At 30.4% G+C, this 14833-nt stretch overlaps 1 protein-coding gene across 7 annotated transcripts in view; it reads right to left on the minus strand.

The window, feature by feature from the left end:
* The window catches only part of LOC117172680, a 305863-nt gene that overhangs the window by 182490 nt on the left and 108540 nt on the right, over positions 1-14833 (minus strand). For 4 of the 7 annotated variants that reach the window (XM_033360840.1, XM_033360830.1, XM_033360822.1 and 1 more), the window contains one exon: positions 6652-6744. The exons of 1 other annotated variant lie outside the window; for it this stretch is intronic. In XM_033360840.1, the coding sequence (XP_033216731.1) occupies positions 6652-6712 (61 nt within the window). In that variant the 5' untranslated portion in view covers positions 6713-6744. Of the gene's footprint in view, positions 1-3685; positions 4055-4308; positions 4395-6468; positions 6577-6651; positions 6745-14833 lie in introns of those variants that run through there. 2 more of the 7 variants (XR_004467048.1, XR_004467049.1) reach the window with 2 other exon arrangements.

Raw genomic sequence — 14833 nt, forward strand, 5'->3', positions numbered from 1 at the left:
GAGAAGCGAACCATGTTTGTTATCGAATTTTCGGCACCAGCTGACAAAAACATCATAGCCAAGGAGAATGAAAAGAAAGAGAGGTATCGAGACCTTATAAGGCAGTTGAAACGATTGTACCCGGAATATTCTGTTAAACTAATCGTCCTTATCGTCGGCGCTCTTGGAGGTGCCAAGCTTTCACTCGCTAATGACCTAAAAAGCATCCCTGCGTGTCAACAATATGCCAAAACACTTGCGGGAAAAGTGCAGAAGGCGGTAGTCCCTGGGTCGCTCCTCTTTTTCTCTTAATTAAAAAGTCCTTTTGTTGTCGTCTACCTGGGAGCTAAACTAACAGAATCCAATCAAATGAGCTAACTATTGTTCGTTGAAAGTATTTATTGTAAAATAGATGCGCTTATTTATATTTTTGGTCCAAACTTCATCTCGTTTGGTACAAAATTCTTCTATTTGGTTATAGCTTAAACTGTTTTCTTGAAAATTCGTTCTTTTCTAGTTGAACATTAATATCTTTAACTCAAAATTACCTACTCCATTATTGGTGCACAATGGCTCTGTTGTAGTTGAAAATTGAACAATTTTCTTAAAAATGTATGCATTTTGTTTAGGTCCTTTTTGTTTGTCGAAAATTAATCTGTTTCATTGAAAAATCAACTACTGGGTTAGTTTCTATGAGAACTCATCTTCGTGGATAAAGTCTACTGCTTTTTAATTTTAAATTAAATCAATATCTTGGTTGCAATAATAACTATTAGTTTCTTCGTTTTAAATTATTCTTTTATTATTGAATTCAAGCATATCCTTAAAACTTAAGCTTCTTTGTTAAAAATTAATGTTTTTCCCGTTCAAGGCTCATCATTTTAAATGCATTTCTTTCATAATTTAACTATTTTCTTCCTAACTTACACCAGTACAGATTATCGTCAGTTCAAACAAGTTTGAGCGCGCCTAAGGTGCGCGACGGTTGAATCTTGCGCTTCGCGCTCGAACATAATTACACCTCGCGCTTCGCGCTCGGATATTTATTCTTTGCATTTAGAATACTTGAAAAAACTTTATCAAAAAGATCTCTTTTAGATGGCAGTATTTACATGCGTTCTATAGAGAAGTGATTCTTAATGAAGTTGTAGATCTTTTTTAAGATAACCATTTTTGTTAATTCATCTTTTTTCATATCCTACATAGTTCGTCCACAAAATGGAATTTTTTATTTTCCATTATTTTTTGTGCAATCAAAATTTGAATTTTCGATTTTTGAAGAAAATCCAAAAATTGGTTATGATAATCTTGTAGGGCTTTCGAAAAGAAATGTTTCTCTTGTCTTGACTTTTTTTCATATCTTGCGTTTTTCGGCTTCAAATTTCGATTTTCGGCTGATTAAAAAAATTTTGAAAACGTTATAACTTTGAGAATTTTCTTTTTATCGAAAAAAGTCATTAGGATAAATTGTTTGTTCTCTTCAATGCCATAAATATTCGTACATAGAATTTTCAAATTCAGAAAAAAGTCGTCTCAAAAATTTTCAAAATGCGCTCACTTTTTGTATTTTTATCGACATAGCTGGTTCACGAACTCGTCCTTTTTTTGAACCTAAAAAAAGTGTGCCAAAGATGAATTTGATTCGTTCACTTTTTTTAGGGTTATCGTGTTTACGGACGGACGGACGGACAGACATACAGACGCCATCGTGAAAACCTGATTTTTGGATTCAGGGGGTCTCGAAATGTTGAGATCGGTTGAAAAAGTGTGATGTCAAATTTCCGACAATTCTAATACTTTCTCAATCATAAATGATGAGAATATAAAAAGTACTAAGCCAACAGTGTAAATATTTAAAGTTTGAAAGAATACGTTTAAAAATATGGTTTCATGTATAAAATTCGAACAAATTATAAATATAATTTTTGGGGCAACAATTTTTGTTCCTGCTTTTTTGTTAAAGAATAAATTATAAAATCCATATTTATGATAAATTGTAAAATTTCCGAAACAATAAGATTTCATGGAATTCTCAATCATTGTAGAATGGTACAAAACACTTGAAAGCAAAACACTATAAGAAGTTTGAACAAATTTTTTATTAAGTAAATTGTCAAAGTTCGCGATAAAATTTCGAATTTACGACGATAAAAATTGTAATTTCTGCTTAAAAATTACATTTTATGTTTTTATATGAAGTTGTAAAATGTCCTTATACGCGAAAAAACGAAATACCACAAAAAGAAAAAAATGTGATCGATTGAAATTATTTATTAAAAAACTATTTTATTTATATTCCCGTTAAAAGATTATTTATTTTACATCTACATTAAGTCGTACAATAATAATTTAAAAAAAAATAATAAGAAGAATCTAGAACGCCTGATTTATTGTTCTCGAGCTTCGCGCACGATTCTTATCAAACCTGGCGTTACGCGCTCGGTTTTTGTATCTCCCATATTTGTGCAAATACCTATTAAAGTTAAATGTCGAAGCATCGAATTTATTTATGTAGCTTGTACTGGTACTGCTTATTAAAATATTGAAAAACAATGTTTAAATGTTATTTTCAATGATAACTTTAATATTTTCTTCTTAATTTGCAACATATTTTATCCTCAGCTATCTTCAACAATGTATCATTTTAATAAATTAATAATATTGCAATTCATAATATGCATTGTTGTTTAAGCAAATTGATTAGTACTGTCTTCTTTTTATAAATAAAAGAAGTGCGCATTCCACACAACAAAATTTTGTTATTAAACATTTCATTGTAACTTCTGTCGCTTTTCCATAAAATTAATTTGTTTAGTTTCAATATTATTTCTAAGTATTTCTACTCGTCCTATCTAAAAATGATTAATAACAAATTTGAAGGTCCTTTTTGACTGTAATTTTAAGCATGTTTTCGGAACATCATAAAGCAGACCAAAAAAAGGTTGAAAAACGTTAAATTGTATTATAGATGTACGTAAAAAAACATGTTCTAAATACGACGTAATGATGTCTATGTCAGGCCGCTTTCTGTCTATACAACGTTTTTAAAGAGACGTGTTAGGGATGTGTACAAAAAACTTCCGAATTACGTTCCCAAAACCTAATCTAAGAACATTAGAAAAATAAAAACATAACAAAAATTATATTCATATTTTATCATGAATAGAATTAAAAAATCAAGATTTAATATTTATTCTGTTGATATTAAAATACCTACTCACATGTATGTGTCATACCATACTTTTTTCTTCTTATAGAATGTTAACATTGAGAAAGCATTCAACATTGTTTGAAAATTGAAAATCAATCTGCAAAAGCTTCCACGCTCGTACTTATTCAAAACGTGCGGATTATGATAATTTTATTCCGGACTATTTTTCTTGAAAATGGCCAGAATTATAACTATAATGAATTCTTTTTTTTATGTAAAATTACGCCACGCAATAAAATAACCTTTATTTCGTTGTACAAGGAGCAATTAAATAATATATAATATTTGTTATACTGCTTTTTACTCGGTATCAAGGACGAAAAGATTATGCAAATAAATAAATAATTTTAGCGTTTCAAAAACACTTTATTAACGCCTTGCCTTGCAAGTTCACTATATCTAACAACTAGATGAAGTCTAAAGATATAAACCATTCACTTTCACAGGTTGAAATTATGAGCAAATCTCTCAAAGTTGCCTATCTAAGAAGAAACATTCCACAAACGTTCTAAAACCGTTCCAGTTGGAAGACGCAAAAAATTCTTTTTAAAAAAGGTACATGACACCCTATATACTAATGTATATTTCGCTGCTATAAGAAATTGAATGCTTTATAATATTCTTGAATCATAAAGTTTCACGAAAAACTCTATTTTCATCTGAAATTGCCCGACAAAAACAACAACTTAAAAAATAAAGTTATACCGGTAGATAATGAATTGAAAATGTTTTTTATATCTATCAACTAGGTGAAATCTAAATGTATAGAGCATTCACCTTCAAGGGATAAAAATAATAAGCACATCTCTCAAATTTGCCTATCTAAGAAGAGACGTTCCACAAAACGTTCCAAAACCGTTCCAGCTGAAAGACGCAAAAAATTCTTTTGAAAAAAGGTACATCACACTTTGTGCACTAGTAAATTTTTCGCTGCTGTAAGAAATTAAATGCTATACAATATTCCTAAGTCGTCAAGTTTCACGAAAAACGATTTTTTCATCTGACATTGCTCGAAAAAAACAATTACTAAAAAAATAAAGTTATACTACCAAATAATGACTTGTAAATGTTATCGATATCTATCAACTAGGTGAAATATAAATGTATAGAGCATTTACCTTCAAGGGTTAAAAATAATAAGCACATCTCTCAAATTTTCCTATCTAAGAAGAGACGTTCCACAAATGTTCCAAAACCGTTCCAGCTAAGAGACGCAAAAAATTCTTTTCAAAAAAGGTACATCACACTCTGTATACTAGTATATTTTTCGCTGCTATAAGATATTAAATGCTGTACAATACGATAATAAGGTAGTATAATTTAAAGGTTTTTGAAAATTTAATTTCTAAAGTATTTCTAACGTCCTAAATGCGGCATTGTTTGTAAGAACAGGTCTTGGAACGAAGTTTAGTTTCAATGAAAAAAGAAGTTTGCTCAAAACAAATTATTAAAAGGGATTTACTAAAAACTTGTTGATCAAAAAATGGTATTCATTTCTTGGTGATTGCAAATCTCTTTGTAACAAATCTTTAAAATTATACTGAGTCAAAGAATTTTCATTACGAACCCTAAACTAATTATAAAACTGAATAAAACATTTTATGTCTAAGTTTAAAACTTTTACAAATACCTAAAACCCTTTAGAAATTTGGAAAAATGACCAGAATATGTTCTAAATCCCTGAATAAACTATGGCCTTAAAGCAAAATTAATACTTGTACGGAAGATTATGATAAACAACTGGGGCTAGCTAAATTTTCAAGGTTTGACGCGATATTTATTTGCTTACGTAATAAGATTTCTACAACACCTTCTACAAAAATTAAGTAGTCTATAAGCGCAAATAGTGCCTTCCACATGGAAAAAATTTATACGTAAAAAAGTCACGAACTAGTTGCTAGGTCTCGTATATGAGAAAAATTTATTGTACATTGATGTATTTTCGTAAATATTCTGCGAATTTTGAGAAAGAATTGCCGAACTCGATATGACAAGTCTAAAACCGTTCATCACTTTTTTTCCGTAAATAATTACAAAAATATTATGAGTGATTGGGTAAAGTTTCACAGAGCACTCTCCAGCTTGTGCGCTCAGTGCGTATGTGCACGCGTATGTGTGTTTGAGTTCGTCAGATGAGTTTCTAGAAGTTTTATTATATCTACATTGTTCAGCCTCGATGATTGCGCGTGTTTACGCACTCAAAGTTTATGTTTTATGTATTTTTATGTTATTTTTTATGTTCTATTTACAAATAAATATACATTAAATCGAACCAATAACATTTTTCTCTTTTTATATTTAAGTCTAAAATTTTCAGGAACTGTTCGTAGGAAATTTGAACTGTTCGTAGGAAATTTGGACTGTTCGTCAAAAAGTTCCAAATTCATCCATACATTTTTTATAGAAATAAGGATTTAATGTTTGATTTTTTTATCCAGTACCCGAGACCTAGCTACAAGTTCGTGACTTTTTTTACAGATGAATTTTTTTAGTGTACTTAATTTCCCAAATGGAAAATTCGATAACTCTATTCACACAAAGACAAGTTGTTTACCCAAATAATTTCGGTATGGCAGGAATCATACAACGTAAGTAAGTATCACATGTTTGATGTTCTTCACTGATCAAATAATTATAAATATATCTAGTATCATAGCTCGAAATCTAGGAAATTTAGCTAGCCGCAGTAATTTAGCATAGTCTTCCGTACAGGTATTAATTTTCATTTAAATTCCTAGTTTATTCACACATTTAGAACATATTCTGGTCACTTTTCTAAATTCTTAAAGTGCTTTAGGTTTTAAAAAAAATCTTATCCTTAGACATAAAATTCGTTTTTTCTTCTATAATTAATTTATGGCTCGTTATGAAAATTTATTAAATCGACATAATCTAAAAGATTTGTTATAAAGAGATTTGCAATCGCCAAGCAATGAATAAAATTGGTTGATTAATAAGTTTTTATTAAGTCTCTTTTAATTATTTTTACGAGCAAAAATCTTTTTTCTTTAAACGTATACTTTGTTTCACGACCTGTTATTTTGTCTTCACATGGGAACTTTAATTTAAATTGAAAAAACCTTTTTTTACAGGCAATGTTTAATACGAGACGTTAGAAATACTTTAGAAATGAGATTTAAAAAATTCTTTAAATCATTTTACCTTATTATCGTTAAATTTTGAAACTCTAAATTAATTATAAAATAAAGACTAATTTTATGTTTAAGTTGTCGTTCATTAAAATTCATTTAGATCCGAACATTTAATTAAATGCTTACCATCATTATCCCCATTTTCGTAACCGTCGGAATTATCATTTTTAAGCCGCTTAGAATTCATCTCGTTTTCCAGTAGATTGTCCTACAACTACATATTTTCATGGCAAACTGTATAAAATGATCAAGTGTGGTTTCTTGATATTATTCTATTATTCGCATGTAGATATAATTTTCAGTACTTACTAGATTTTTTTTCATACAAATGAAAGTCATAACTAAGTTCTTTGGGCCGTTCTAGAAGCATGGTGACCTTTTCATTTTTTGGGGGGATCTCTCCTATAAATAAATACACTAATTATTGACCTAAGTTAAAAGCAGTTATATGGTATTTACTGACACCATTATTAGAAATCTTGATATATAAAAACAAGCAATTATTAAATATACTTTGAGGTTTCGAAAGATCTGTCCTATGGCTAAATGTATCGCCATTTTTAGTAGAATCTACGCGTATTTCTTCGGGCCTTCTTGAAATTGGCTCGTTCCTTTCATTTTTGTCACTCGATTTTCCTATAAATTAATATTGTAATCAGTGACTGTAAGTCCTGATTAAACAAATAATTGCCACTAAAAACTATTCCTAAAAATCTTCAAGCTTAAAGAGTAATTGATGAACATACTTTTAGATCTACTTAGGTCAGTCCTCGGATCCACAAGTTTTATATCTACGATTTTTGGACATTGCTTCGTGCATTTATCCTTTTTTATCTGATCTACTGTCTCACTTCGGTAAATTTGTTCTTCTAATGATCTCTTTTTTTGAACTGACGAAAAGCCGTATTTATTTAAAAGCATTTCGTGATGCAATTCATCGTCATTGACACTCGATTGGTGAATTTGTATTGCATTAAAGAAAATACAATAGTATGAGTTCGAATTCTAAATCATTTCCAAGTCAATCTTTTTTCTCTTCCCGAGCAGAAATTCCAATATGGATCTGATCGGGGCCAAATCGGGCAGAATTTGGCACAAATCGGGCTATCTAGATTAGGACAGACTCGAAATGAAACGCAGTACCCGATCGGGGCCGAAGTACAGCGCCCAGAGATAACCTAGTCGGGCCCGCTCTGGCCCAGTTTGGGTCGATATTAATTTATTTTTATTATTCTTAATTAAAAGGGATCTTTAATAAAATCATATTAAAACCATATATATCACCTTTTAAACTGAAATTTTAGAATATAAAAATCGGATTATCAAACACATCGCGATATAAAAACACTGGAATATGTAAGATAAGAAACAAAATATTTCTTCAACAGCTTTTTTGTATATAAGCTATTTAAGTATTTTGACATATATTTTTGTTTTTAATTTCTATGTTAAAGTTAAAGGTAATAAGTTATTTTAAAATTTTTATGATTATATCATATCACCTAACAATACGTGAAAATAAATATGTATATGTACCTACGGGGCTTAGGCGTTCGACTTATAAGCGTGAGGTGCGTGCGTTCGATTCTCGGTGATTGCGGATATTTTAGAAGTGAGACGATGGTCGTGGGGGCTAAAGCGTGTAGGTGAACACTAACCTTGCAAGGGAGTTGTTCATCTCCGGAGAGTCGTGGGATCGGTACCTCTAGAGAAAATGGTTTTCTCTAAGTACTTAAATCTGTTGCTCTTCGTGGTTCGGAACCCACCTTAAACTGTAGGTCACCCTCCCACCACAAAGTAAGTGTATGGGGGGTGTGTAAAGGAATAGGGAAGAAGGTGCAAGAAAAATGTAAACCCTCAGGGGACACGTTAGAAGCTTCCATTCCAGTATATGATGCATACGCACTCGTCTTGTGCTCGTTTTTGTAATTTTTCTTCACTTATTTACTCACTCTTTCTATTAATTGAAATATTTATGGCGTTTGACACTTTACATTATAATTTGGGAAATTTAAAATCAACCCTTTTTAGACACCGAAATTAATAGGGCGCCATATACTGTTAAGATTGGCTGCTAAGTCGGGATCTAGAAGGGGCCAAATTTCAAATCCACAAAATTATGTGCACGATCTGGCCTAAGTCTGAAATAAGGCAAATATTTAGCAACTTCTGCACGGGTTCAACTTAAATTAACTTCATTATGATTTCTATACTATTTTAATTACCACAATAGTTTCAAACCCTTATAGAAATAAAGTCAGGATTTTCTACTTACTTTTCTTGTCAGAACATAAGGCAACAATCAAAAATGTTCTTTTTGTACATACTTTCTTGAATGTTGCAAGTTATAATTATAGACAATGTTATCTATTTATGACTTTACGAAAATCTGGAGATCATCAAGGGAGAGCCGAGACACAGGGTACTCTAATTCTGATTTGTACCTCTGCATCGGAACTAGATCAAAGTTCCGGTACAAAGGCTAACGTTGGAAGAGAAAAAGTGTCTCAAGTCTTCCTTGAGGATCTCTACGAAAATCAAGTCGCAATTGACATTTTATATTAAGATAACATATAACAAATAATGTATGTATCCCCTATACACATTTTTTTAGTAAAATATACTGCACCGGTATAGAGTTGGTAAATTTACGAAATATCCACTTCCCAGTGTTGAAAATACTAACGAGTAATACCGAGGAGGTGTCAAAGTCTTAATCTTAGCTTAAAATTCCACAGGGCAGTGTCAAATGAAACACTGAGCCAGAGTGAGAAACATAGAGTTGACAATAGAAGGTCAGATAACTCAGCGGTACCACTAACGGAAAACAAAATGTCATATAATGCATATTTTTTTGCAATATTTACCCAAAATAAAAGTTGTTTTGCTCTATTAGTTTTCGAGGAAACCGGGCGGCGCTAGCTTGCCAGTAACTTAGCGGCGCCCTTTACAAAAATCATAAAAAATTATTAAATTAAAAAAAAACTATTAAGTTAGATTTTATATTTTATATTTATATTTTATTCAGAGAGGTTAATTTTATATGCCAAGGGTTGAAGAAAAAAAATAGGAGAGGTTATTTTTGAGGAGCCCAAAAATCAGATACTTCAATGTCACTGGAAAATTCCCAAAAAGATTATTTTTTTACAATTTCATATGTACTTCGCAGAGAGGGGTTGATTTTAGATGTCAAGGGATGGAGCCTAAAAATCAGAGAGGGTATTTTCGAGGATCCAAAAAATAAGAGACTCCATTCAGACTAGAAAATTCTCAGAAAGATGATTTTTTTACAATTTCATATATACTTGGTAGAGAGGGGTTGATTTTAGATGTCAAGGGAAGGAGCCTAAAAATCAGAGAGGGTATTTTCGAGGTTCCCAAAAATCAGAGACTCAATTCAAACTGGAAAATTCGCAGAAAGATTATTTTTTGACAATTTCATATCTACATGGTAGAGAGGGGTTGCTTTTAGAGATTATAGGTAAGCTAAAAAATCGGAGTGGGTGAGCCCAAAAATTAGAGCCTACACTTACTTTTTGAGGATACACATATAGACTGAAAAATAATATTCATTACGGCGGTTATTTTTTTAAAGATTAGAGGTGAGTAATAATAACGCTTAAAATTACCAGGTTTCTGTTTTATAAGTAAGTTCCATGTATGTAGATATTGTCTCTTTTCAATACAGTTATTGAGGGTTACGTTTTATATAAATTGCTATAAACACTTTAGCAAAACAAATTATGAAAGCCAAATTATAATATTAATGCTAGATAAAGGTTTTGGAACAATTTTAAGCAATATAATGACACTGCTTCATCTGGGTGATTGTTTATTAATAAATCAAGTGCCTAAACGATTTTCTTTTAAAAACAGCAATTTCTTAACAACAATTTAAGGAAAGAAGTTTTTATTCGATCGAAAGATTTCTTTCTCCTCTCAAAAGATCTATCTGCGGTATAGACAGTTGAAAAGTTAAAAAAAAATTCTGAGCCATAGATTCTGAGGTAAAACTTCACATTTATGGTAATTATGTTAAAAAATTATTTCTTTATAACGCTTTATATTGCAAACGGTTTGTCATACGTAGAAATTGCAGGAGGCAAAAAAGTTCTTCCCTCAGCCATGCTAAAAATGATTTTATACATTTTTCTTGTTAATAAAAAATTAAATTGTCATTAATAATGAATAAATAATGAAAACCAATCAAAGATATTCATAATCAGCGGCATTTTTGATTTGATAAAAAAGAGTAATCTCGGAGACATGTTAGTGCATACAGAAGTGTTAGTGGCTATCAAATTTGTAGCTACAGGTGTTTTTCTTTTGGGCAGTGCTTTAGATAGTTTTAATTAAAATTGTTCGACGGTCGCTGCGGCAAAATTATTTCGGAATGTAAAATGACTGTATATTTTGGAAAAAGTGCTGAAATTTATCGAAATATCGGAAAATTCTTAAGAAATCTTCATATTTTGCACTCGCTCTGAAATCAAACAAATTTCCTGATGATCTGGAAGAGTTTCAATAATTAAAAAAAATCGTTATGATACATGCACGATTTCAGCTCTTTTTAACGCCTATGAAACCGGGCTAAAGCTCCACTTTTTACACCCTAGGGAGTGAAAAGTGACGTTAGGTCTCCCACTCACCGTAAAAACTGTAAGGAAATTTTTGTTGCAGATAATAGAATTTTGTGATAATTTAAGAAAAGTTACTATATATAATTGATGAAAATACCGCAAGTTACCAAAAATTCTAGAAAATTTCAGAAAATAGCCCGAAATTTATAAATATGTTAAAAATTGAAGTTTGGGTAAATCATGATAAGTTTCCATATTTACCTGTAAAATTAACATAAATGACCGAAAATTTTCATACATTTCTGAAAATATATAAAAATGTTTACAAGTTGAATTTTGGGTAGTTTATGGTAATTTAACATATTTACGTATAAAATTACTATAAAGACCGAAAATTTTCATAAATTTCTAGGCATTTTTAAATATAATTTTGGGAGATTTATGGTAAGTTATCATAATTTGTCCTTGAAATTACCGTAAATTATGCTTACTTTATTTTAAATCTAATATGGGCTGAATTCATGACAGTAAACCTTTTTCGGAGTCATTGGAATTTAAAGATAAGATTACATTTTTTAATAAATGTTGTTAAACTAGAAAATTGAAAATTTTTAACTCTTATAAATTATTTTGAACTTAAAAGATTAAAAACAAATTTTAAGTTCATGCTATCATTTTAAATTCTCTACAAATTTTTGAACTGAACTCTTTTAAGTAGAAATGAAGTTATTTCAGTTTTAATTAGCTGCACATTAGTGATTGTTTACTTTTTTCAGAAAACTTTTTAAAATATTCTCCTTTAAAATGATTTAAATTTATCCTGAAACTTTTAATAAATCCTGAAAAAATATTTTTATATATTTCCCAAAGTTTATGTAAATTTTCGGTCATTTATGATAATTTTACATAATACTTTTGGAAAACGAATGAAATCTTTTTAGGTCTTCTCTTAGAAGTAACTTTTTAAAATAAAAAATAACTTTAAATTTTCTTAGAGATCTTAATGAGAACTGTTCTTCTTTCGAAACCTCTAAAAATGCTTGAAAAGTTACAAAATTTGTTATTCTAAAACCTTCAAAAATCTACATTTTCTTTTAAATTCTACAAAATATTTTCAGTTTTTCATTATCTTTTATTCATTTCATAATTTCTAAATATCTCTTAACCTTACTATAAATCAGTCTGAACCAATAATTCTAACTGTAAATTACATACTTAAATTCAACAGTTTCACTTATAATTTTTTTGTTTAAATAGGACAACTAAAATTGTAATATTAACATTTTAAATTTAGGTTTAAGAAACTTTAAAGATACAAAGCTTTGTGTTACAAAGAATTCATTTTCAGATTGTATAGTTTTGAATATTTTATTTATGATTGTTGAGTTTCTATAAACAGTCAAAAATTGATGATCATTAAAAATTGTAATGTTTTTTTATTTAAAAAATTAGATTTGAAAGGGTTAGAAATGGAACTTTTTATATGAATTTGTTTAAAAAGTGCAGACTAAAAACTTAATTGAAAAAAATTATATTCCGTGTCAGTTTTATGTTTTTTTTTCGCGTTTTCATCAATCTCCAGGAGAAATTGCTACCCTCAATATACAGTTAAAAGCCGAGTAGTACCTGTTTCATTCTTTGTATAGTATTTCTTGAGTTCGAAGAAACTTCCATTTTCGCTGGAACCGATTGTGCCATTCAGGTGAGAACTGCTTTCCTCTCGTTTTCCATACGATTTTTCCCTTGATGTAGAACACCTTCCCGTTGACCTTTCTTTCGATCGAAACGTCTTTGGGAGAACCTTGGGCCGTGAGACCTGGAACGCCTCTCTCTGGACCTTTTTTTGGACTTGGAGCATCGGGCACTTGCTTTGGAGTGGTTGTCCTTTGACTTTCGGCCTGATTTTAGATTCCCCTCCTGCGATGTCGAGCGACTTTCCTTGGTTATAGTGCGCTTTTCCGTTCGCCTCTCTTTCGATTTTACACGCATTAATATGGACCTAGAACTACGAGATCTGGAACGCCTTTCCCTAGACTTCGAAAGCCGGCCCTTTGATTTCAGATAGTTGTCCTTTAACTTTCGGCTTGAATCTAGAGAGTCTAAAGTATTCTCCCTTGACCTCGAACGTCTTTCCTTTGACCTCCTATCCTTGGGTTTTGTATGGCACATTTCATCTTCAGAAGCACCTACAACTATTTAATTACGAAATTTTTTATTTGGTACGATTCAACCAATTTTTTTATAGGTTTTTTTCTGATCATGATAAAAATTTAAGATCATGATAAAAATTTAAGACCATAATTACCTTTCTTAGTGCTTCTTATTCATTATACCAACATTTTAACTCGATGTAGCGCTTCGTTTGAAAATAAGTTCGGAATTTAAAAAAGTGTCGGTAAGTTAGGAATCTGGGCTCGTAGCCCACTTATCACATGTCCTCAATAAAATTTTTCATTCATTCGAAACCTCTTGCAATGATTAATAAGCTACAAAATTTTTTGTTTGAAATTTCAAAAAATTGTTCGAAATCTTCAAAAATCTAAATTTTGTTTTAAATTATACGAAATAATTTCAGCTTTTTAAACATTTTTTTATTAATTTTAGAACTTCTAAATAACTTTTAAACTTACTCGAATTTCGTTTAAATCAATAATTGTAACTTGTGCAATTTTGTTTTCAAATCTTTTTAAACATTCTGTTAAAATTAATTGTTAAAAATAAAAAGTTGCTTTCAATTTTCCCAAGAATCTTCAGAAATTTCTTTTAATATCTTAAAACCTTTCAAAATTTTTCTTGAAAACTTCAAATTTTATTTCAAAATCTGCAAAAATCAATATTTTGCTTACAAATTTTATCAATATTTTCAAGATTTTAATTAGGATTGAATCTTGTCAAAATTTTGAAATACACTGAAACTCTTTTATAGCGCCGATTTTGGGGCCGATCTTGAGTGTGAACTAATACATTGTAGCCCGCTTCGCTTTTGTTTGTTCACGCTTGACTCCTCGCCTGAGTGACAACCGCAGACCCCGCAACCCCCGCACAGTTCCTCTTATACCTACATACGGCGCGGCTTCAATTCTCACAATGGCTATAGAAGGGAAGGGCTATTGAAACGTTTCACTGTATCTCCTGAACTTATCCTAATTTTTCCAAATGTACAACTGTTTAACTGTTAATTATATATTAAAACTCAACAGTTTCACGCAGGAAACTTTTGATTTAAATAGAACAACTAAAATTGTAACGTTCAAATTTGTAATTTAGCTTTAATAAACTTTGAAGGAACAAAGCTTTTTGTTTGAGAAAATTAATTTTTAAATTTTATAGTTTTTAATATTTTGTTTATAATTGTTGAGTTTCAATAAACAGACAAAAATTGCTCCGTATTAAAAATGTTAATGTTTTCAATTTAAAAAATTACATTTGAATGAGTTAAAAATTGAATATTTTATACGAAATTATTTAAAAAGTGCATACGAAAAAAAATTTTTAAAAATTATATTCCATGACATTTTTAGGTTTTTTTCGCGATTTCAGAAATACCAGGTCATTTATAGGGTTCTTAAGGTTTTCCAGGGGAAATCGCCACCCCTAATATACATTTAAAAGACGAGTAGTACCTGTTTCATTTTTTGTATATTATTTCTTGAGTTTGAAGAAACTTCCATTTTCGTTGGAACCGATTGTGCCATTCTGGTGCGAACTGCTTTCCTCTCGTTTTCCATACGATTTTTCCCTCGATGTACTAGGCAGTCTGATAAGTCTCTGAAAAATGAAACATGGAGACGTTTTTTTGGCCAAAGTCAGTTTTATTTTTCAACATACTCTCCTTTTAGGTCGATACAGCGAGTCCAACGATTTTCTAACTTTTTGATACTGTCCGAAAAGTACTCGATCGGAAGGTCTCC

Source organism: Belonocnema kinseyi, chromosome 1, assembly GCF_010883055.1.
Source record: "Belonocnema kinseyi isolate 2016_QV_RU_SX_M_011 chromosome 1, B_treatae_v1, whole genome shotgun sequence".
In the NCBI taxonomy this organism is placed as follows: domain Eukaryota; kingdom Metazoa; phylum Arthropoda; class Insecta; order Hymenoptera; family Cynipidae; genus Belonocnema; species Belonocnema kinseyi.